The following is a 22,362-nucleotide window of genomic DNA, read 5'->3' on the forward strand; positions in this document are numbered from 1 at the left end:
AACAGTACAAAAAACATTTTTAATCAAATTTTCAATTACCACAGTGTAAACAGTGGTACACAAAATACCCACTGTGCAGGTAGGGGTATAACATATTGAGTGGTATATGCTTTGGCTAGATATGGTTGAGAGCTCCTTTGCTCCTACCACAGTTGTGGTTTAGTATTTGGGAGTCGTCGTGTACATGGGAAAACACAAATATGGCATGCTTCAAACTGAATGCTTTGACCAGAGGTGAAATATTGCTGCACAATTTCTGGAGTACACGTGCCAGACAAAAATGCCGGACATCACTACTCCGACACATTGTTCGCTGTCGACTAGGCTAAATAGAGATGGCATGTCAAATAAGACGTTAGATTTCGCACATTGTGTCTGGTCCCATCAGGGGAAAAAAAAAAGTTATTTCAGTCAGTCTAAAAATACTGGACACCAAAGTTGTGGCATTGCAAGGAACAAAAAAATTGTGTTTGTCAAGGCCATATGAGGACTACCTTGTGGCAGTTTGTAATTATCACACTCTTGCAAGGCACACGAAGTGAAATATAGCAATAATGGTAGCGATTAATGGGTTTAGAATTGACAATGACACATACTCAGCTTACACTGAAACATTTACCACTCATGATAGTGACTGTAATGACTTCAGTGGTCCAGACCTTGACAAGCATGGTGGAAGAGACGTACTCGGACTGACAGACAAAAAGAAAGTGGGAATCCTCACACTGCCTGGACGGACGGTCAAAGAAAGCTAAGGCAAGCCAGCTAATGCACGCTGAAAATGTCAGAAAAACGCGCTCAGATGGAAGCGGGCAGACAGGAGCCAAGATGTGACACCTGCTGACCTGTAGTGTGCGCGTTGTTTCTCTATTCTGCCCAAATGAACTCACCTGACCAAACTGCTTTCTGGCTAACCACAAAATATGATCTTGTCTACTTTGCACGCACATACATAACACCCCACATATGCTGGGCACAGTAACTTATATTACAAGAGTTCGTACACAAGCTTAAAATTAACTGCAAATACACTCCGCTCTACAGAAAGTTGAAGTGATGAAATTTTTATTGCAGGAAGTGTACTTAGCTGATGTTCATTCACATACTTGTGTGAATTTATTGCAGTTTAACTCTGCCTTGTAAAAATGTTTCTTAAGCATTTGGTACTGGCACAAGTTGTGATTAACTTGAGGCTGTAATGACCAGCAAGCCGGACTTGTGCCACAAAAAGTTAGCAGCAGCATCAATGCAACAAAAGCTTGTCAGGATGTCACGAGAATACATAATACTGTGCACAGTAGAAATTAAATGCAATTATGGAGCTTGTATATATGACTGGATTTGTGATTCGATGTGATAGAACAAGTTCTTCTACAAGGCAAATTTCAGAAAGGCTATGTGACTCGCAAAAGACGTAAGTGAAATTTGCAATACAGCACACACATGCACACACACTAACGGTACTATAAAGGACCTTTAGCTTTGGGGAAAAAATGTTGGAACTTTCACGCTTTCATATATGCCCATCTGTCAACATCACAAGGTACATGTTATAAGGTACATTATCACAACGAACACAAGGGAAAAAGCATGTGCTAATACTCTCAAACATCAAGTGCCTACAAAGAATACACAGAACTGCTCACAGGACACAAGTTTCAAGGTCATAAATGAATGCTCAACATCACATTTCTAAACATTGCATGGCGGTGCAGACACAGGGATGCCACAGAGGTAAAAAGCTGGAGTAAATAAATGGAATGCTAAAAGACGGAACAGGCAGTCGGAACGCCCCATCAGGTGAGCGTAGCAAGGCCCCTCCTCCTCCTCCTCCTCCGTTATTCGCTGTGCTAGCTCACCCACTCAGTAGACGACCTTGTCCCAGGAGCGGGACGAGGGTGGATGCACATGGGTGGGTAGGGGCCGCGAGGCGTCTCCTCCAGCTGCCAGCAGGAAGCGTGCCTCTTCCTGCTGGGCCACCCAGGCGCGCACGTCGAAGGTGGTGGCCAGGTACGACTGGCCGCCCGAGCGCAGGTAGCAGTCCCCATCCAGGGTGGTGTACACCGTGTGCGGTGCGCCACGCACGTGCACCTCCACCACAAAGCGAGAGGCGCTCTCGCGCACCTCCGTGACGGTGCGCAGCACGGGGACAAACTCGACGGAGAAGAGGGTGGGTGGCAGGCGTGGCCTGAGGCCGCTCACGGTCGTGTCGACACCCTGGCGCAGAGCATCGCGCTCGCGCTGGTTGAGCCGCACGCCGTGCACGCGGCCCTCGCGGCTGATGCCGTAGAAGACGGTGCAGGGCCTCCATGTGTTGAGGAAGGAGCAGGCCAGCTTGGCCAGCGTGCTGGCCGAGGCCAGCCGCATGTTGCTCAGGGGCCGCAGCTCGTGCCTGTTGTCCAGGGCAATGGGCACCACCGTGTCGCGCAGGTAGAAACGGCCACCAATCGCCACCCGGCCATCTTGGCCCTGCGCAGCCGCTGAGTGCTGCAGGTCCCCAGCTCCTGCGCAATGGTGGCCAAATACGGGACTTGGGACAAACTTGCTGCCGCAATACAGCTAGAGCAGCAACCCGCATCAGTCTTTTTGCCCGTTTATGGTCATTTATTTGCAGTACGATGACACCAACAGGGTGCATCCTGAAAGGGTGCAAACAACAATGCAAGAAACAGTTGTGTGCACTTGTATACCACATCAAATATCAACTGAGTGAAAAAAAAATTTTTTTTTTAATCAGTAGTTAAAACTGCTCATTACCTCTACTCATTACCTCTACTGACAGCAGATTACTCTTTCTCTTGAAAGAAGATTATCTGCAAGGTAAGAACAATGTTCCGTTAGCATGCCCAGCCTTCCCAGATCTTTGCGAATTTGCACATCCGGTGGCAGAAGAGGTGTTGATATCATGTGGCTGCAAAATAAGTGTTAGGCTCAAAAGTCAGTCTGTTAAAACAAAACTACTGTCTGGTTTTAGGCTGACCGTTGAGAAGACCACAAATTAATTGAATGTTCTAACCAAGCCTTGACTGCGTGGATACACACACCTAGGACAATGGTTCACAAATGGGTTAATCCAGAAAGGCAGCTTCAGGGTACATAAAGCCCTCCTTGTCATTTTCCCCCAGCAAAACTCTGCCATTGATGCAAAAAGATAGTTCTGCTGCATGCATGTACCTTCTTTTTCTGCACGGCAAGCATTGAGTTAGACTTTGCATGCCGCACAAAAGTGAAATGTGCAACGCACAAAGCACCTCACCTATGGACAACACCAGGGTGAGCAAATTCCTTGGAATATTAGTCTTGTGCCAACATTCCGTGGTGGGTCCTCATCCCACTTACCACCAGTTCACAAAGGGTCCAGAAACACATCTGGTAAGCAACCACTGATCTAGGACTTAGCCTGGCAATCATAACAAAAGGTTGGAGCTAAGTTATTAGGCATTTGCTGAAATGTGACTTAACGAACAAAAGCTTTTACACTCGAAACTGAAAGCAGTTTTGCAGTAACCTCCCTGCAGACTGTCCAATCACGCACAGCAGTGAGAACTCATATACTGAGTAATCTTGGAGACTGCTAAATTCCACGCCACTGCCCGAGTTATCCAGTGAACCAAACTGAATTAAATTTTTTCAAATATCTTCGTGGTCGCGACTGAAATTATGCACGTTTCCAACGGGCTTATCCAAAGTGCGGTTACAAGGGTTCCGATTATCACAAACTAATTTTCTGCTGGTGATGAAAATCAATAATTCGAAGGCTATTCCATGGGCTAAACGTATACTTTTCGCAGGTTTCATCACAAACACAGCGACAGCAACAGACAGCAGAAGAGGCGCACATGATAAGTGCCGCAAAGTCATTACAGGTTCCCACGTACTTCCAGTGTATCCAGCTGTGGCCCTTGCTGGTGGTTGCATATATAGCTTGTACCACAGATCGCGTACATTTCTCACTCTAGTTTTATTGACCCCTTGACTGCGTGGACCAGGCAACAGCACTGCCAATGTTTGCGCACAAACGTTTCACGAAAATTCTCGAGTCCTAGGTTAATCAAAACCTGCACCCACTTTATCTTTTTCTTTTTTGTGCATCAATGCCTCACTGCCTGCTGTGCTTAAAAATGACGTCTTATTGATAGTCGGTAATGCTAATCTGCCTACATATACATTGTAAGAGCTCCCAAGTTGGTTTAGTTGGTTTCCTGTGCTACTGTTACTGTTTTTACGACCAATCACTCTAAACGATTGGCCATGAATCACTCTTAACCAATCGCATGTAACTTTTTTTTTCCGTGTCCTGTTGGGTTTGTTATATCATGGTTTGCTATACAGCCAACAATGCACTGCTTTATTTACATACACCCCAATGATTGAGGAAATGCCAATTATAAACTTACCACTGCTGCACTCTGCCATGTTGCTTGTGCCATTTGAATGCTTTAGCTGAAATGCGAACAACCAATTAACTTCAAATCAATGTGCACAGATTCTAAAAATGCCAACTGGAAGCCTTGTTATCCTCAGCCTTACATCTCGTAATGCAAGCTTCACTACAGGGTTTATGAATGCTCTTTGGAGCCAGTTTACATACAGGAGACATTCACAAGTTGGTTTAATAAATCCATAACAAATGAAGAAACAATTCTTGTGGAACATTCTCATGTAACAAAAAAAAAGCATACTTGTTTGAGCTGTTCAGGTGTCATAGCAGCAAGTTTAACTTGTGCAGAAGGCCTGGAAAATAAAATAAGACAAAAATGGGGGGTAAGAACTTAACAAGCACAGTGCATGTGCCCTAAGGGCTGTGCATTGCTATACAAAACAGAATTGCATACGAGATAGAATGGGAGCCAATGTGCAAGCAGATGGTTGGCCCTTTCAGGCAGCACGGCCCTAAGATCAGAATAAATAAATAAATAAATAAATAAAAAGTGAAAAACAAGTCAAATCAGAGTATGCCATACACCCCAGATCATTGCACCAAGCTGTTTGCCCACAATGCAATGCAACAGGCATGAATCACAACTGCTGATATTAGGTCTTAAGTTAACAATCTTTGTGATAAAAAAACAACCTCAATTGTTTAGGATGTGCCAAATAATACAATTTTTATATAAACAAATTAAGACAGATTATTTTTAAATATACAAACAATTTGAAAATCTTGTTAATGTACAAATAATTTTTTGTAGTCTAGCAGGTTTTCCCGAGAGCATACAGCACATGAATCAATCACGGCCAAATTTCAGTTTTTGTCCAGCAGTTGGCCTCAGCATCTCTGCCCTTCTATACAGTTTCACGCACGGTCTACTTAGTAATATAGAAGCAGAATGAACTGCTGGACTATTTGGTAAATGTCCATTCTGGGAAAAAAAAGGGGGGGGGGGGACAAGGAGAAGAGCCGAGCCAAGGAACAGAAAACAAACCAATGGGGTTGTCGCCGTTGTACTGAGGTGTCTGCAAGCTGGATGCCAAGGCAAAATTGTTAATTGGAACTAAGCGTACCGTACACGTTGTAAGCTTGTGAGCGAGTGGGTCTCAAGAGGAGAGAGAGAAGGAGGAACATAAAACTGGCAGAGACCCAAGGGTGCCAGCGGGAAGTGGGAGAGGGGGGTGTAACACAAGACGCGGCTGGCGTCAGGGCGCCCGTGGAGTTCACGCGAACCGAGTGGCAGTACGCAGGAACGGGGCTGCAGCATGAAGATACACAACAGTACTTTGCATGCCTTCACCTGTATTTTTGCACTCGTTCTACTATAGACACTGCCCACAGCACACATAGTCAGGTCTCAAGCCAATGTGATGCTACAGGCTGCAAACAACGGATGTTGTTGCACAGAGCGTCAGCTCTGGATGCAAGCAAGAAAAATGCCAGAGACTGCAGCTGCAGGCAGCAAGCCGCCAGTACAACGGTCCATAAACCACAACGCACAGTTTTATTTTACATTACTAACATCAGTGTGTAGACTTTAAGCAACCAGTGATGTGAACCTAAGCCCAACAAGTGGTTGAACAGGTAATCAGCCTGCATAGAGAAAGTCTTTCATTGAAAGAGAGAGGACAAATGCAACATGCCTCAGCCTCATTTTTAGCATCTTCATTATTTCATTCGTTTTCATTTTGGCTATTCAACATTGCATGTCTTTTTTTTGTTATCGTTGCAAGTCTGTGTGCCTACTAGCAAACTTGTTCAAACTTGGTTGGTAGTGTCAGCAATAACAACAGTTGGGCCTCTTGTCTTTTGTCATTTTGTTCTGGCTTGAGTGCCACTAATGCCCTAAGGAGTCCCCACAATTATACCAGTCCTCTTCCTACTTAATAATGGCTGTGGAAACTCCCTATGTTTGTCACTCACATAGTCAATGCACTTTGACACTAACCTGTGGGCCGATCGGTAACTCCCCAAAGCAGTTTTCAGAGTTGAGGGAATTTCCTGGGGCTCCCTGCCACCCCTTATCCCATGGCCGGTATGACCACAGAAGGCTCAGAGAGACGCTCTATGCAATTCCTGCTTTCAAACGAGATGACGGAGGCTGGCACCCCAGTTTCCTGGTCTGCTTTCCCGTATGCCCTACACCACTTTTCCCAGTCAATTGCCACGTGCAGCACTGTAGCCTAGACCCAAGAGCCGGGCCAGGTTGCCGCGGGAACCCCGCATTCACAGGGCACAGCTTCATTCCCAGCATTTGGGGAAGGACTCCTGGCATCCTTTTCAAAGCACTCTGGAAATCTCGTCCTATTTCCTTACCTCACAGACACGAATTGTTGCTTGACATTCCATTGTAATCATACTACAGTAGAACTTCGCTGATATATCCCCCGGACTTGAGACGACCCGCTTCTTACGATGGATCACCGTGGTCCCGGCAAACTCCCCATAGAAACAATGCATTAAAAACCCCGATGAAATGATGCTCTGGTGCACGCAGTCCTTAACATACGACGGACCCAGGCGCAGATAAACCGGCATTTTCCCCATATTTTACACCGCCTCGCCGCCTCGTCCCGACCATTCTTTATTCTGAAGCCCCGTTTTACGCTGCTTGACCTGCAAAAGTCCGCAGGCGGGCCAGAAAACTTAATTAACAGACACAAGCAATCAGGCGGGTACTCGTGAGCGGGAGTTTTAACCCGCGACGGCCCCACGCGACAGCAGTACGCCAACATGCCAACCGCGAGAAGTCAAAGTTTAGGTGGCTGGCAGACCGCGAATTCGAAGCTCCCATTGACCCCCGACGAATGTGAGAACACATACCACGCAATTCCGCGGTGATGACCGAACACCCCCCTTTCCCCACCCGCTTGATCCAAGTTTCTTCCTTTCACAACGCTCTCTCTCCCTCTATCTCTGCTCTCTGCTTATCAGTGGCTTTCAAAGCTGCATTGTCACTCTGCTCCTTTTTTGCTAGGGTGCCTCGAATCATGCGCGTCTGCCGCGAGGGCGGAGACACGTAAACATTGGCACCGCCATTTTGGGTAACTCACTGGCCGCCGCAGAAAGTCACTGGAGCAAGACCGTGTCATAATGTTCGCCGCAACACGGTTCACTCGTGACGTCTGAGTCATCTTACCCACTTCGCATTGCTGGGTCTATTGGGGAACGAAAACACCTATGTGTTGAGCACTTTGACCCAATAGCGACAGCACGGGACTGTTCAAAGGGTGTCTCCACCCTGTACTATCGTTCGTTTCGCTTAGCCTTGGCAGTTTCACCCTTGCTTTTTCGCCTCTCAATTTGCTCGACCACGCCAGCCGTATCTCGCCCAAGCAAGGCTGGCGGGCTATAGACAGCGCTGGCCGGCACAGGCTCTGTCTACAAACAAGCATTCTTTCACTTTAACCCCTTAAGTGCTTTGGACGAGCAGAGCTCGTCCTGCCCAAACTGTCACCAAACTGCTTTGGACGAGCAGAGCTCGTCTTAGCGGAATAGGTACTGCCCTATACTGTTCAGGACGAGAAGCGCCCGTCTGCGGCGTAGATTGCGTGCCATCCACTAGATGGCAGCATTTACTCGACGAGTTAGTTTTCTCCTGCGGCAAGGCGCGCTTTTTTTATGAAAAGATGGCGTGCGGTGGCGCCGACCCATACATAGCTGGCCCGTCAACTAGAAAAAAAAGCTTGTCATTTTCGTCATCTTCTTCAAGTGATGCTGATTCGGATACAGATGTTTATCTTGTCTCTGGAAGTGAAGACAGCGATGACGGTGAATTGAGCAGCTCCTCCGGTGATGACGAAGACAGCGGGGAAGCGAACATCGCGAGTGCTCGCGAGTGGATCCTGCTTTATGTGGACAATCCTCCTGTGAAGCCTCATCGCTTTCCATTCTTGGCCATTCCAGGCAAGACTTTCATACTGTCATCGCCGGGTGACATTATGGAATATATTCAGCACTTTCTGGACGATGAACTTATATCATTTGTGGTAGACGAAACCAATCGCAAAGCGGCTGAAAAGTTGAAATGCTTTCCTCTCAGTGATCACTCCCGCCTCAAAAAATGGGTACCAGTGACAAAGGAAGAGATGTGGGTATTCCTTGCACTCCTGCTATTGCAAAGGTGCTTAGCCTACACAAGTGAAGAAAGATGTGGCATCTGCAACTGTCCTATTTATAAAGTTTTTAATTTTGTTAGCAGCAGGTAGTTGGTTTTCGATGTATTCTTCAGAAATAAACTTTATTGTGTTGATTTGATTACCTGATGGGTACAAATATTTTTTCAACATCGACTAGCTACTTTTTAGTACAATCAGATTCGAAACCAGCAATAAAAAAAATAGGCACTTTTGGTCGGGAAATTCTAAAAAAAAATAAAGCACTTAAGGGGTTAACCAGGCAGCTGAATCAAGTGACAGAGACAGACAGACCAAACTTCTGCGTTTAGGTGACCTGAGCCCCCCCCCCCCCCCCTTCCCGCGAAAAAACTTATTAAAAAAGAAGTATGTACTCTAGCGCTCGATGGACCTTCCTAGCCAGCTTCAGTAGTCACTCTTGGATAAAACCAGCCTGAACTCAGACGAAGACGAAGGAAGTGTACCACAAGGACAGCCGCTGGTCCTTGTGGTACACTTCCTTCGTCTTCGAGTTCGCGCTTGTTTTATCCAAGAATGTCTTTCCAACTAGTCCAGCTTGCAACCCTCCTTTTGTAGTCACTTTCAGCTGCCATGCATTTATTAAGTGGATCACAAAAGAGCCGCAACTGCCAAAAGTGTCCAGATCCAGTGCTAGCAGCTGGGAATGCAAGGTTTAGAATATGGGGAGGGGAAAGCAGCACCTGCTGCAACAAGCACGAGCTGGAGGCCGTCAAGCTGCCAGTTAGAACACCAGTACGACTGCTGAAAAAGACTGCTAGGGCCCTTTGATGGTTGCTCAATCTTTACGAAATCGATCTACTCAGGAAAATGGTCCCCACTGCAAAAAGCGGCATTTCCTTACTGGCACTGTCTGCTCCCAACACAACACTTTCCTTCATGAATTGCAAGGGCATGCTATAGTATTCTTCACACTACTTTGCTTTCTCATCAGTAACGCACAAACCTGCACTCCTTGAAAGCAGGTCCCAGAATTGTGTGCAGGCAGTATTCAGTTGCCTGGTAGAGGCTGCAGCCTGGCGATGAGCTTTTCTGGACCCTGTGGAGGACTTGAAGGACTGGAATAAAGTGAAACACCACTAGCACCATTGCAGGTTATAAGCAATGCAAAAAGAGGGGGGGGGGGGGGGGGGGGGGGCGCTGAGGGGGATATGTGAAGTGGTATTTACATGACATAGTACTTTTTCTTAGGGACAAGAACGCGACTACAGGAGGCTGTGGAATGGCACACACTTGATCCGTGCTTGCCCTGACACCTCTAATATGGGACAGCAGAGATATCGCAGTGGGCAAACAAGTTGAAGCAGCCTTCACGCTAAGCCACACAAAATGGTGGACAAACAAATGGGAGGAGAAAGATGATGCAGTGACAACACAATTCAGTTGCAGCTGCCCTGGGTGCTGAGAGCCCGAGGACATTTTGCCGTAACCAGCAAAGGAATATGCCACTGTATCCTCCCCCATCATATGATTTGTACTGGCCAAGCAAATGGTTCCTCATTTTCGAGTGGATCTATACGGTCATAGTTGAAGGGCGTGACCTTGGTGGTGGATCTTGCTCTCGTGTGAATACCGCTACACTAGTGCATGAAGAAACTACAAATACAAATACTATGCAAGTTTTCGAAGATATTATTAGAAACACCCGCTGCGGTGGCTCATTGGCTAAGGCGTTGTGCTGCTGGGCTCAAGGATACGGGTTCGATTCCCAGTCGCGGCTGCTGCTTTTCTAATGGAGGCGAAAAACGAAAATGCCCATGTGTTAAAGATTTCGGCGCCCATTAATGATCCCCAGGTGGTCAAAATTAATCCAGAGCCCTCCACTATGGCGCGCCCTCATCACCTGTGCAGCGTTGGTGCGGTAAACTTCATAACTATCAATATTATTATAAAAATTTATGGTATCAACTCCCCTTCCTTTTCTTGCTGCTAACCCAAGTAAGATCATAGGGCTTTTGCCACATCACATAATGGGATGGTAACTAGGTAATTTGATGTGCAACCCTTTTAACACTAATGTCTCAGTGATGACAGCAGCGTTTCTCACACAATGAAATTGTAGCGACGCATGAGCTGTCCAACCTTTCAAATAAAGCGAAGTTGTATGGTATGTTGTCCCCATGGTCCCTTTAAAGCAACACTAAAGACTAAATAAGTTTCGTTTTAACAGAAGGATGAAGCGCTTTGTAGCTCTTTTAACTGGTGTTTGACCATGAACTGCATGCTCAGACAAAAATATCTCAGGTTGGAATTTCTCTCTCGTATGGCTTCCGTTTTTCTGAAAAGTGTATGAAGTGGTGATATTCGTTTTCACACTCCTGGAGTATTATTCATTCATAAACTGTTGCTGTAGCTAGCAGTAAATAGGGTAAAAGCTGTTAGGAAAATGCGGTGTCATTTATCTGAAAATATTTTTTTCTCATTACTTTTAAAAAAAATCTTGCTAAGTGATGAGTCTTTTTATCACACAACCTTAGTTCCATTTAAGCGGAAAACCATTAACATGATTTGCTGAAACTCTCACCTGCATGCACAATTTCATTACATTGAGGTTCATCGTTATACCTTGATGCACTGTCTGTACAAACTTCAATGAAACATTTTGCCCGATGCTCAGTCTACTGGTACCCATTTCCAGGTGATTACAAATGGGCAGCTTACAAGATAACAGATGCTAATAATGAAATTCTGCGAAGTATTACTGAATGGTTTCGCTGGTAATAAAATAAAACAATTCGTTAATTTCTAGCAACACGCACAATAAAGCACAAAAGATAGCATGCCTGTAGAAATAAAATAGGAATATAACACCAAGTAAAGAACAGAACACAGTGCTTACTGTCAGAGTCGGCGTACTCGAGCATAAGTTCTTCATTCCGAAAGAATACGGCTTGCACGAGGTCTACCAGACGCAGTTTTTCTTCTCCAACCATGGCAAAGCAGTTATCCTGGTACCGGCCAAGAAGCCTTTTCAGGCGCCCTGGGAACAAGAGAAGCGTTATGACCAGCGGGCCCCAGCCCACACAGTGCAATGCCAGAAATGCTCCCGTAACACCATGTTGCTGTGGATGAAGTGTTTTCAAGAGACATAAACACAGTGCATCTTAACCGAGATAGCATTGACAAAGGGCGGCAACTGAAGTCCCTTTTATCACCTCTCCTTAGTGGCAGGATCCACCAGTCCGGCACTCCCTGCTGCTTTGCTGAACTGCCCTGGCATTAATTACGATGAGCAATGATGCCACAAGGACGGAATTTGACCTTGCAACTGGAACCGACTTCCCTTCTGGTCACGATGTTATAGACGCTACTTTCTGTTGCACCATCACTCACTCGCAGTTCTGCACTAGCGCCCTCGAACGTAATGGCCATTTTTTGGCCCAATGACCTGGCATCGTCCTTGTGGTTACCCCAGGTGGACTCTTCTTGACCAGCACTATTTTATATGGATGTACATGCAGGTTGCACCAGCACTGACACCACTGGGCATAGCTGCACCAATTAAAAACTGCATGAGGCACGCGGTGCATTGCCAGCCCCACACAGTGTGCCTCGCGCAGGTTTGGTTTTGCCACAATGCCCTTTTGTCTTCACATGATGGGGTCACAAAGGAAACACAAAAGGATTCATTTAGAGACCTCTGCTGTAAAACTCGCATGATTTCCGCAAATTCTATAACCTCGTTCTGAATGTCCAATTTGATGAACGACACTGGTTCCCTTGAGATGGAACACTTAGCACTTAAGATGAAAGGTGCTCTGATTGTGTCTTTAATGTACAATGCCAGGACATTAATGAAGACTGACTCTGGTAATTTACTGGTGCTTGAATTTAGCGGTTAACCGGCAATAGGCCATAACGCAGTAGGACACAAATTTAAACGAAAAATTTTGGACAAATTGTGCGAGTCAATTGTGTAAAATGCATACCAGTCATGATAGCACACGTGGCTTAAACTGATCTTAGCTTCCAATTTCTACGCAACACTATCACATGCTACTAAATACAATCCAATTCTGTCTAAGGAAATGTGCATGTGTCCCAGCGTGAACATGTGGATATCACCAGCGACATGTGGATATCCCCCAGCAACAACTGTGTCCACAGAAGCGCCATGCCCATTTCATTGGAGTAATTCCAAATGATGCACTCATGCCCCAGCAAGCAATGTCTACAGCAGCGTGAAACCTTTTAGAATGCTCCAGGATGTCCCAGCCAGTTTGAGCAAAGGTATCCTTCCCCAACTTTACTGCTTGGGCTCCCCGCAGCATGCTGAACTCAACTGTGCAGCTGTACAAGTGCAGCATAGTGAAGTTCACTAGGCCATACCATGTACAGTAGCGAAAGCCCCTTTCTCAGTTTAACATGTAATGGGGTAAAAAGTCTTTGGTGATTCTGCAACAACACCTCTGAAGGCTCCCTGCTAGAAATCACCGACCACCCCGGCACAATGCAACTGACTGTCACATTGGCACTGGATCTACACACAGCATTAGATGACATTACACATGGAGCAATGCTCAACAAACTATTAGCAACCAAATACAGACGTTGAATTTCTACACAACCACACCGCACAAACCCAAATGCCAATCCCACCACCTCCAGCACTCTTCAACCTAGCAATATGGCTCACCTACAACAATAACAATTAATCGTGATACCAGCTTAACTGTACACTCAGTGCAGATGACATTGATTGACTGTACAGTCGAGTCCACTTATAACAATACCGTTTATAACAATATATCGAATATAACGATGAACAGCTATAGCACCGTCAACTTTTGTGCTGTCTCTATGGTAAAATAAACCGCTTATTACAATGCTCCAGTGCCACGATATCGGATATAACTATTGAATCCGGTTATATTCTGCACCAAAAGTGCAACAGTGATGGCTCTAACGACGCAATTGTGCAGCCTACTCAGGTAATGTCTTCATAGGAGGCCCAATGCGTGACACAGTCCCTCGGGGAATTTGTTTCCACCAAGGACATTTACCACCGCTAGATGAAGCACCAATGGATGCTCTTGGAAAAGATTTGCGCTAGCTTCACACACGGCAAACAAAGGTGGCCGACTGCGGCTTCTATTCCACAAATTAGTAGTAGTACGACCTTGCTGGCATGCGAATAAAATGTTTTGAGCTCTGTTCCGTCTTTTTATTTCGCAACCCGCATATAACAATCATCGGTTATAACGATGGGATTTCTTTGGCACTTGGATATTGTTAAAAGTGGACTAGACTGTATAGGGTTGAACGCACCGACGCAACGCAGGCGATGAGGCGCGCCGTAGTGGAGGGCTCCGGATTAATTTTGACCACCTGGGGATCTTTAACGTGCGCCGAAATCTCGAGCACACGGGCGTTTTTGCTTTTCGCCTCCATCAGAAAATCGGCTGCCGCGGCCGGGAATCGAACATGCAGACGACATAAAGGGATCGATAAATGCTAGAGGATTCCATGCACAAAGGGGGGAGATGGTACACACATGCATCATGAAACACAGTCTACAATTATGCAAAGAAAATCTCTTCCGACCTGCAAACCCCATTAAAACCTAAAAATTATCTAATACCCACAACACTTAGCAGAAAACTTATCACAACAAATTGAAACAAGCACGACACAAAAAGAAAAAAAATCATTGTCACATACCAGCTCAATAAAACTGCACAAGCAACCCCCAAAAAATTCATACCCAAATTAAAGTAACTAAGTTGTGCACCTCCTACACAGAATAAACCTCCTGAGAACCATGTACACCTTTACCGTATCCGGAACCATTTGCACTGCTCCCTATGTCAACATACCTTATTCAGTCACTACATGCTTTGTAAGTGCACTTTGGAAATCTAGTTGGCAAGTCTGCCTATGATACTGCTCCTGTACTGTTTTATCCTGCCACTATCAAGTTCGCGTTCGTATACTCTGCAAGGCCAGGCCATTCATGCCACACGCGACTTTAGTAGCACACAGGTTGGCCTACTGGAAACATCCCAATGAAAATTGTACAAATCAACCTTGGGCATAGTCATATAGATCAGTGGGCCCCTTAACTACACAGACAAAATTGCTACAACAAACAGGACTGTACGCTACACATTACTTGCAGATGCCAGCCACAGCTTCCAAATTAAAACTACTGCCATATGCTCCACCCCCCCCTGAAAAAAGTCACACGTACAACAAGCAATACAATAATGCCCACACTGCCATCATATTAGAACACGCCACAGTCCTGGCCACACAGCTGGCCATATTAGGTGACCTGCCACACAAACGTGCATCTTTTTCGACTCACAAAACAGCACCCCAAGCGTTCAAACGACATAGTAGGTCACACAACAGCCTGTCCTGTACTGACTCTGCTCGGTGTGGCCATGGAAAAATGTAAGGCAGTGCAAAAATGCACGAGCTAAGTTGAGTAAACATCCAGGTGTTTCCACTGGCTGGCCAGGCCTACACCCGCTGACAACAGAAAATTATACACAGCACCGCTTGCAATGCAAACAATGGCTGGGAAAAAAATAAATAAATAAAAAAATAAAAAATAAAATAAACACGAAGCTATTAACTGCTTAAAAACCACAATCCAAGAGCCACAAAAAACTCAGGTTAACCCAACAGCCCCTTTACCCTATCACATTCACATAAACTCAAGGTTCTCAACAAGTCAAACTTCACTGTACCACGTTTGTCAACATCCGACACACACACACACACACACACACACACACACACACACACACACACACACGCACGCACGCACGCACACTCTCTCTCAAAACTTCATACCCACTTGTCATGCCATGTGAAGAGTGGTTGGCATCGATCTCCCTCCCTCTCTTCAATTTTAGACAGTTTGCTAACTTGTCATTATTTGCAAATAAAAAGGTCATGGCACGGCCTCGTTAATGAGTGCAATAAGGTCAAATTGAGCCACTATAAATGTCCAGTGCCAGGGCATGCATTTGGAGTGGCCACTAATGTCACAAAAAAAAAAAAAAAAAAAAAAAAAAAAAAAACGACACATCATATACAGGCTTGCTTACCAAGTGCTTTACTGACACAGCCAGAGTCCGAGACTACCTGACGGCCTCTCTGCCGGCTGCACAACTGTGCCAGGCACTGGATTGTGACCATCCTCGTCTCATAGTCTGGGCAGTGGAGAAGGTCCGCAAGAACCTCCACAGCTCCCAGGTGTGCCAGCTTGGTCACCATGAAGACGTGGAAGGAACCTGCAAGAAAACCACCTCCCCCTTTACATTCGGCCTCTAAGTGAAATGCACGGGTCTAGAGAATTATCAAAAGCTGTGACACTCTCGACCCTAAATGAAGCCTCTTTTCCTAGTCCTGATGCTGCTTTGCAAGTGGAATTGGGGCATGGTTGTGCGCAACACAGGTGCATTGGCGTGCCGTGCACCCTTACCTACCACCACAATTATCCCTGCAAGGCATTGACCGTGCACATTCTTAAAAACTCTGCCGACGCAGCTGGCACACAGTAGTGTGCCATGGTATGCACTACGATAAAACATTCTATCAAAGTATGCAATGAAATCCCACCACCAAAACCTGAAATACAGCCAGTAAGATTCTGTCATGTATTCTATGAATGCATGCAATGCCAGTGAACACAACCACCAGTAATGTGGAACTTTCAGTGTAATTAGGGTCTTTCCATAAAACCCACTGCTTCAATAAAAGTAATAAAACTGTTAAGTAACATGTACTGTAGGGTGCACTTGCCATTGTCTGAGGCAAGTCAGCACCTGGACATACAAAACAGCCATAATCCCTACAGATGTGTGCAAATAGCCTTTACCTAACCCCACCACTGATGTTCTATGTGCTTCCCTTTCAAGTTAGAAAAAAAAAAAGCAAACCAGTGCAACGCTGCAACTTTAGTGGCTTCTTTTTTGGCTCAATACTTTTTAATTCAGATTTGGGAAAAGAATGTCAAGCTCCATTAATCTAAAGCTAGTGCTCGCAGATAGAGTGGCCACTTCACCTAATATTAGTAATGTGGCTATTGCTGCCAATCCTAGGCTAGCCAAGTCCATCGTGACAGTGTGTACGCAAGTTGTCGACCCAGACGAGGCACCGAATGATCCCTTACACGTGATGAAGTGATCACAGCACGCAAGCACTTGCCATCACAAAATTCACAGCCCTTGCACCTTGGGTACACCACCCACTCCTTCTGGACCCTTTATGACACACTCAGACCATCTACGTTTCACTTATCAGTTGGTAGGAACCATGAAGCAGAATATGTTACATGCGTACCAACTTAAGTCATAGTTCTGCTTTGAAAGCAGGCGCTCAAACTAATGAAATGAACTATTTAAAGCTTTGATGATGTTTTCCTGAGCCAGTGATCCATATGAATGATACCTGTAGCGATGCATTCCAATCCGTTCAGCGGGACATTCATGTTACTGAGTCAGGTTCATTCCACATCTGTTGTGTTAATCATTTTTGCCAGAATGAACTTTATTATTTTTTCAACTGCAAAGTTCTGAAGGGCAGGGGAACCTTTTAATGAATGAATGAATGAATTTATTGTTAACAAGGAAAGGAAAGACCACCAGCAGGCGTAGTTTGTCTCACCTAACGGTGGACACCGGAACGCCTGCTGGTGTGGTGGGAATGGGGAACACAGTTGTACAGGAAAGGGAGGACAGAGAGGATAGGACACATATATACACGTCTAACAGGGCATATACGTACAATATATACAAGCTAAACGGTAAAACACAAAGGAAAAAAAAAAAGCCCCCCCCCCACACACACACACAAAAAGAACGGCCACAGTTCAGTTTAGCTGGGGAGAAAGCGGAGAGCTGGGAGGAGTCCTGAGGCGTCCAGGTAGGACCCCAGGGCCTCATGGACTCCGTCCCGCTCTCTGGCACTGCCTGGCGGCCACAGAAACTCTTCGAGGGGCAGAGCCCATCCCCCGAAGGAGGCCAACAGTTAGGTCCTCCCTGCCACAAACTCGGGGCACTCCAGGACCAGATGCGGCAGGGTCTGGACAGCCGCTGGCAGTGCTGGCACGACGGGTCATGGACGAGCTCCAGGCGGTGTTTTCGCTCGGCCGTCCACACACACCCCACGCGGAGGTGCAGGACAGCCGGGCGTTGCTGTCGGGAAATCTGTGTGGCCTGCATGGGTGGTGGGGCCTTTCCAGCGGCCAACCTCGGGTCAGGGTGCTGGGCCCGTACATGCCGCTGGATCAGCAGGCGGTCGTCATCTGCAGCTGCCTGGGCTGCCGTGGGCGAAGGGGGCAGCTCGGGGGCGTCAACGGCCAGTTTGTCTGCCCTCTGTGGCCTGGCACCCACTGCAGCCGCATGCGAGCTCCCCGCTGAGCCAGCCGTGCCACCTTGTCCCGCACAGCCCACACCAGGAGGGAGCACGGGTCGCCCTCCCGAATCCAAAGTAGGGCCACTCGAGAATTGGCCTTTTAATAGCACTTTATTATTTTTGTTACTGCATGCCTCTCCTTAGCTGGACACTAATTTTTCTTGGCCAAAGCTGCAAAATGCGCCACTTCCTGGCCACTGTCGCTGCAATCAACTACCAGTGGCGTGCCACTGGTGCGGTCGTCCTATTTGGCCAGAGAGCGTGTAACTGCAAAAAGGGGTATGTCAGAATTCATTGCCGCACCAAGGCATGCAGAACCAATGGATGGTAGGCACCCTGCCTAATGAATAGTAAAGTTGTTATTTTTGGAAGTAGCGTCACTCTCCTTTGCACACTCATTTTCCTGCTCAATTCTCATCAGATTTCACTTTCCCCACAATGCCTGTACTGTGGCCAGAACGCACCGTAGGCCGAGGCATTCTGACCAGCCGTTGGAATCAATAGACAGGAGCTTTCTCATCCCACTAACACTTATTTAATGATAAATAGCTTCAACAAAAGCTTTAGAATAGCCTTCAATGTATTCCCCCAGACTAGTTAGTGGGGCATTTTCTTTACCTTTAAAGCACTCAATAGCATTATTAAAAAAAAAAACAATCTTTCAAGCAAAAGGTCTTTTTAACAGCTGTGCAGCGTGCACTTTTTCAGCTTCATGGAAGTTGCTGTTGCAGCATGAAATATTGAACACAAAAGACAATAAAAGTGTGTGGCATGTGTTGACGTGCCACACACACAATTAGATTGTTCTACGTTTGTAACAACTGCAGGTGTCTGGAGGCCAATGCCCTACACTGAGACATACACACACTCAGACATACATTTTACACGCATTTCTGTGCATATAGTTCTGAGTTTATGTACCAATATGGGTCTAAAATTTTAAGTGCTTTTATAACACTTATTCTTACGATGAGCATGAGTTGCGGTACTGCCTTCACAGCATCCAGAGACAAAGAACATGACCCAACATTTTCCTGCTACATGTAGTTTTGAATCTTCAGGTCACATTAAATCTTTCCGGCTGTTGCAAGACACGAAGTAATTAATGCATACTAAAACTCCCTTTACAGAGCTCAAGCAGCCAGATATCAAACTGCTTGATAGCTGGCACCTGTTGGATAGACAGAGGGTTTACGCCTCTGGCAGCCTTTGGCTAATGCTGCCATCTCTTGGCTCACGCAGGAGAAATTGTCAACTTGCATTTCTAGGCGACAAATGGGACCATTTCCACAATTCCCATACCCGCTAAGCTGCCAGACACTGATCGTGGAGGCCATGTCCTGGCACAGAATGTGGTGAAAGCGTGTGGGACATTAGGTAGTTTCATACTCTGACAATAGTTTCAGAGTACTGTTGACTTTTTGCTACCACTCAAGTGCTGACAACTTGTGTAGAAACCACCTGGTGGGTTAGGCCACGGAGGGCGTGTCAGCTGCTGGTAAACAAAGCCATAACAATCTTTTGGACTCGTAGATTAAGTACCGTGGTACTAGGTTTAAGTTAGAACAAGTTAAACTTAATGTCTCTTCAGTTAAAGGCCAACTGCACTCAAAATTTCAACCTCTTGAAAACACTATTTCCATATAGTCTGCTGAAAAAGAAAGCAAGATGCAAAATACAACAGCTGAAATGCGCGTGTGGACACCACGAGTGGTCAGCAAAAATCGGCGATTTTGAAGCCGAAATCAAGAAGAGCGCGGCCATTGAAGTGAGGCTGCAGCCGTCCCGCGAGCGGTTGCACGGTCAGCCGCTCGGGAGCAAGCCTGCGCACAAGCTCTACGTGCGCACGGGGCAGCAAATGGGTGAAGCGTGCGCAGCAGAGCTCGACCGGTTCGCCAGTTGCGTGGCTGGACAGGGGAAGAAGCCCCGGACGGCAGGAGCATCACAGGCGCGTGCGTCATGGCTATTTACGCGATCCGCCAGCAGGTGCAGCGTGGTCTGCGGCGGAGCTTGTTTAAACGCTCCCGAGTTATTAGTGAGGCGTTTCACGGGGCTATCACTCGTGTCCCAGCTGATTTGGTGGTACTTACTACACATTAAAAATAAATTTGGTTGAGGTGAAATTCGAGTGCACTTGGCCTTTAAGTTCACTGCGTTCGAGTTAGAGGAGAGACATTGCAGTGACGTAAAATTGCTTGGTGCACACAAGGGGTTACGCTTACCTTCCTGGCTGTTGTGGTGAGTGACCGTTCGGAATACTCGGACACATTCTCTCAGAAGCTTCAGAAATGGCGCGGCACTCACGTCTGCAAAGCAAAGATGAACATATGCATCCAACCTACAGTCTCACTCTAGCACAAGATTTGCATAGCACACTAGAATATACAAGCACAGTGAGCACATTAGATGGGGGACAACTCCAAACAGTAAATTATGAACAATACTCTTATTTCTGCGAAATATGCATCTTCAAGGCGCAAATTAAATAATTAAAAAAACTGTCACTGCAATCCAACCAACAAATTCTTTTTCAGCCTGATCCCCCGCAGTTTGCTTTCTTTGAAAGAGCAACGATTAGTAATCCTAGTCACATCTTCCAAGCTAAATAAAAATGGAACAGCTGCAGTGTGGCAATAACAAAAGTTGTCATTACCTTTGGAGCTGGTTTTTACAGCGAAACTACTGCCTTGCAAGTTTGATACACTCATAGAGACACCAAAAGTTCAAAACACCCAAAACCTTACTGTCAAATGTCTGAGCAATTGCTGAAACACACTGCTAAACTGAGTACAGTAAAGTACAGCAGCCAAAAGCCAGCACACTCTGAGCTAGTGTGCTCACTTGACACGGGTGAGGCACCACATTTTTTTATCCATCTCATAGGAGAGATCTGAACAAAGCAAGACTTGCCTTGTACCCTGCCAAGGCTAACTGCCGGCGGCAGTTGTTTGAACGAAGGCAGTAGGCCAATCAGACTGCTCCAGTTAACCCTGTAAAAGTTGCCTCTGTCCATGGACCACACAACGGCCATGTTTTCAGTTACTTCAAGCACCAGCACTCTCTGCAGGCATTCGCTGGATGTCAGCAGTCCCGCTATGTCCCCAACACTGGGACGACTTTCTTGAGATGGGCATTTCAGGAGGGCTTGGTGAGATTCCATCAACAGGCTGCTCAGATGAATGGCGTCCTCTCTTGCTTGAGAGCTGTTGTAGACCCACAAGTGCTGAGCATCGATGACCCCAGAAACATCTAGTGAGCTGACATCCGACACGGGGAACAGGGTGGCCTTCTGTGGTGCAGCTATCGGGGTGTTCAAGAGCTCGTCATTTGATGAGTGCTTGTATTCTCTCGTGTGCCACACGCACGAGCTACCACCAGGTATCCTGGCATTTTGGAAGCTGACTGCGTAGGTCAGTGTTCTTATTTTCTTTGCAGCTTTACCAAGGAAGCGCTCCCAGCATATTTCACTGTGTTGGTCTTCCAGCACACGTACTGTGCCCTTGAAGCTGCGATACACGCGTCTTTCGTAGAAGTGTTTGACGTCTTGCCCACTGACAGTGCAAATATTGGGACCACCAAGCGAGTTCAGGCTGCAGAGCTTGACTAGCAATTTCATGAAAGTGTCGTTGTTGAGAATGGCACGTCGGCCCTGTGGGTCTTTCGTTATGGCCGCCCGAATACCGACGAGGGTCGTCAAGGCGGATCGACAAACGACGCAGACGTAGACGCCGGCTACGCACTCACGCTCGGTGTGCAGCGTTTTAAAGCACGTGACAAACCTCAGGGCCATTTCGTGGATGGTTTCAAACTTCGGAGACGACTGCTTGAAGCGTTCCCTTTCGGCTTCTCTCGCGCTGCGAAGGTCATCCTGGTCACCAACACTGCAGGCAGACCGACGATAGTGTCCTTCAATGCCTTGCCCCTCCACAGACGTTGCGCATTCGCCAGAAATCATCGTGCTGCAAGTTGCACAAATCAATGAGTTAAACCCACGGCTGTTGATTTTGTACCTACTGCGTCGCAGCAATTGCACCGTCGCTTTCTGTGCTCTTAACGCACTCGAAGTGCAGCAGTTGCTTGAACTCGGCGGCAGGACTTCTATGCAAGTGTCGATTTTCCGATATTCCGCAATGCATTAGTGCCAAGTTGCAAAAGGCATTCCAACAGGAAGGAACCTGAAATAACGACGTCTGTACAAACGCTGCTAGAACCAGTTGTTCGTCCTACGTCAAGCCATCTGCGCGCCAAACTACCTCGTGGCAACGCGGTTTTTGTGTTATTCGTTGGATTTGAATCCTTCGCCCTTCCCTCCAAGCCATTTCCACCATGCATGAAACTCTATGCCTCCATGATGCCTCGTCACGCCTCGTCCAAGCCTTTCCGCCTTTCCCTCACTTCCCGCTTTCC

The 22,362-nt window shown here is 46.6% G+C and overlaps 1 protein-coding gene across 1 annotated transcript; it reads right to left on the minus strand.

The window, feature by feature from the left end:
- LOC144149523 (uncharacterized) lies at window positions 1-22,354 on the minus strand. The gene is made up of 8 exons (XM_077681140.1): window positions 20,866-22,354; window positions 20,178-20,261; window positions 15,645-15,830; window positions 11,426-11,566; window positions 9,533-9,644; window positions 4,683-4,734; window positions 4,398-4,443; window positions 1-2,504 (listed from the first exon to the last, which is right to left on the minus strand). The coding sequence occupies exons 1-8, from the start codon at window positions 21,908-21,910 to the stop codon at window positions 1,864-1,866; spliced, it is 2,307 nt and encodes a 768-aa protein (XP_077537266.1). The 5' UTR covers window positions 21,911-22,354; the 3' UTR covers window positions 1-1,863.
- Window positions 22,355-22,362: the final 8 nt, after the last annotated feature.

Source organism: Haemaphysalis longicornis, unplaced genomic scaffold (genome assembly GCF_048455015.1).
Source record: "Haemaphysalis longicornis isolate Haplotype H1 unplaced genomic scaffold, Haemaphysalis longicornis Haplotype H1 scaffold_1, whole genome shotgun sequence".
Classification (NCBI taxonomy): domain Eukaryota; kingdom Metazoa; phylum Arthropoda; class Arachnida; order Ixodida; family Ixodidae; genus Haemaphysalis; species Haemaphysalis longicornis.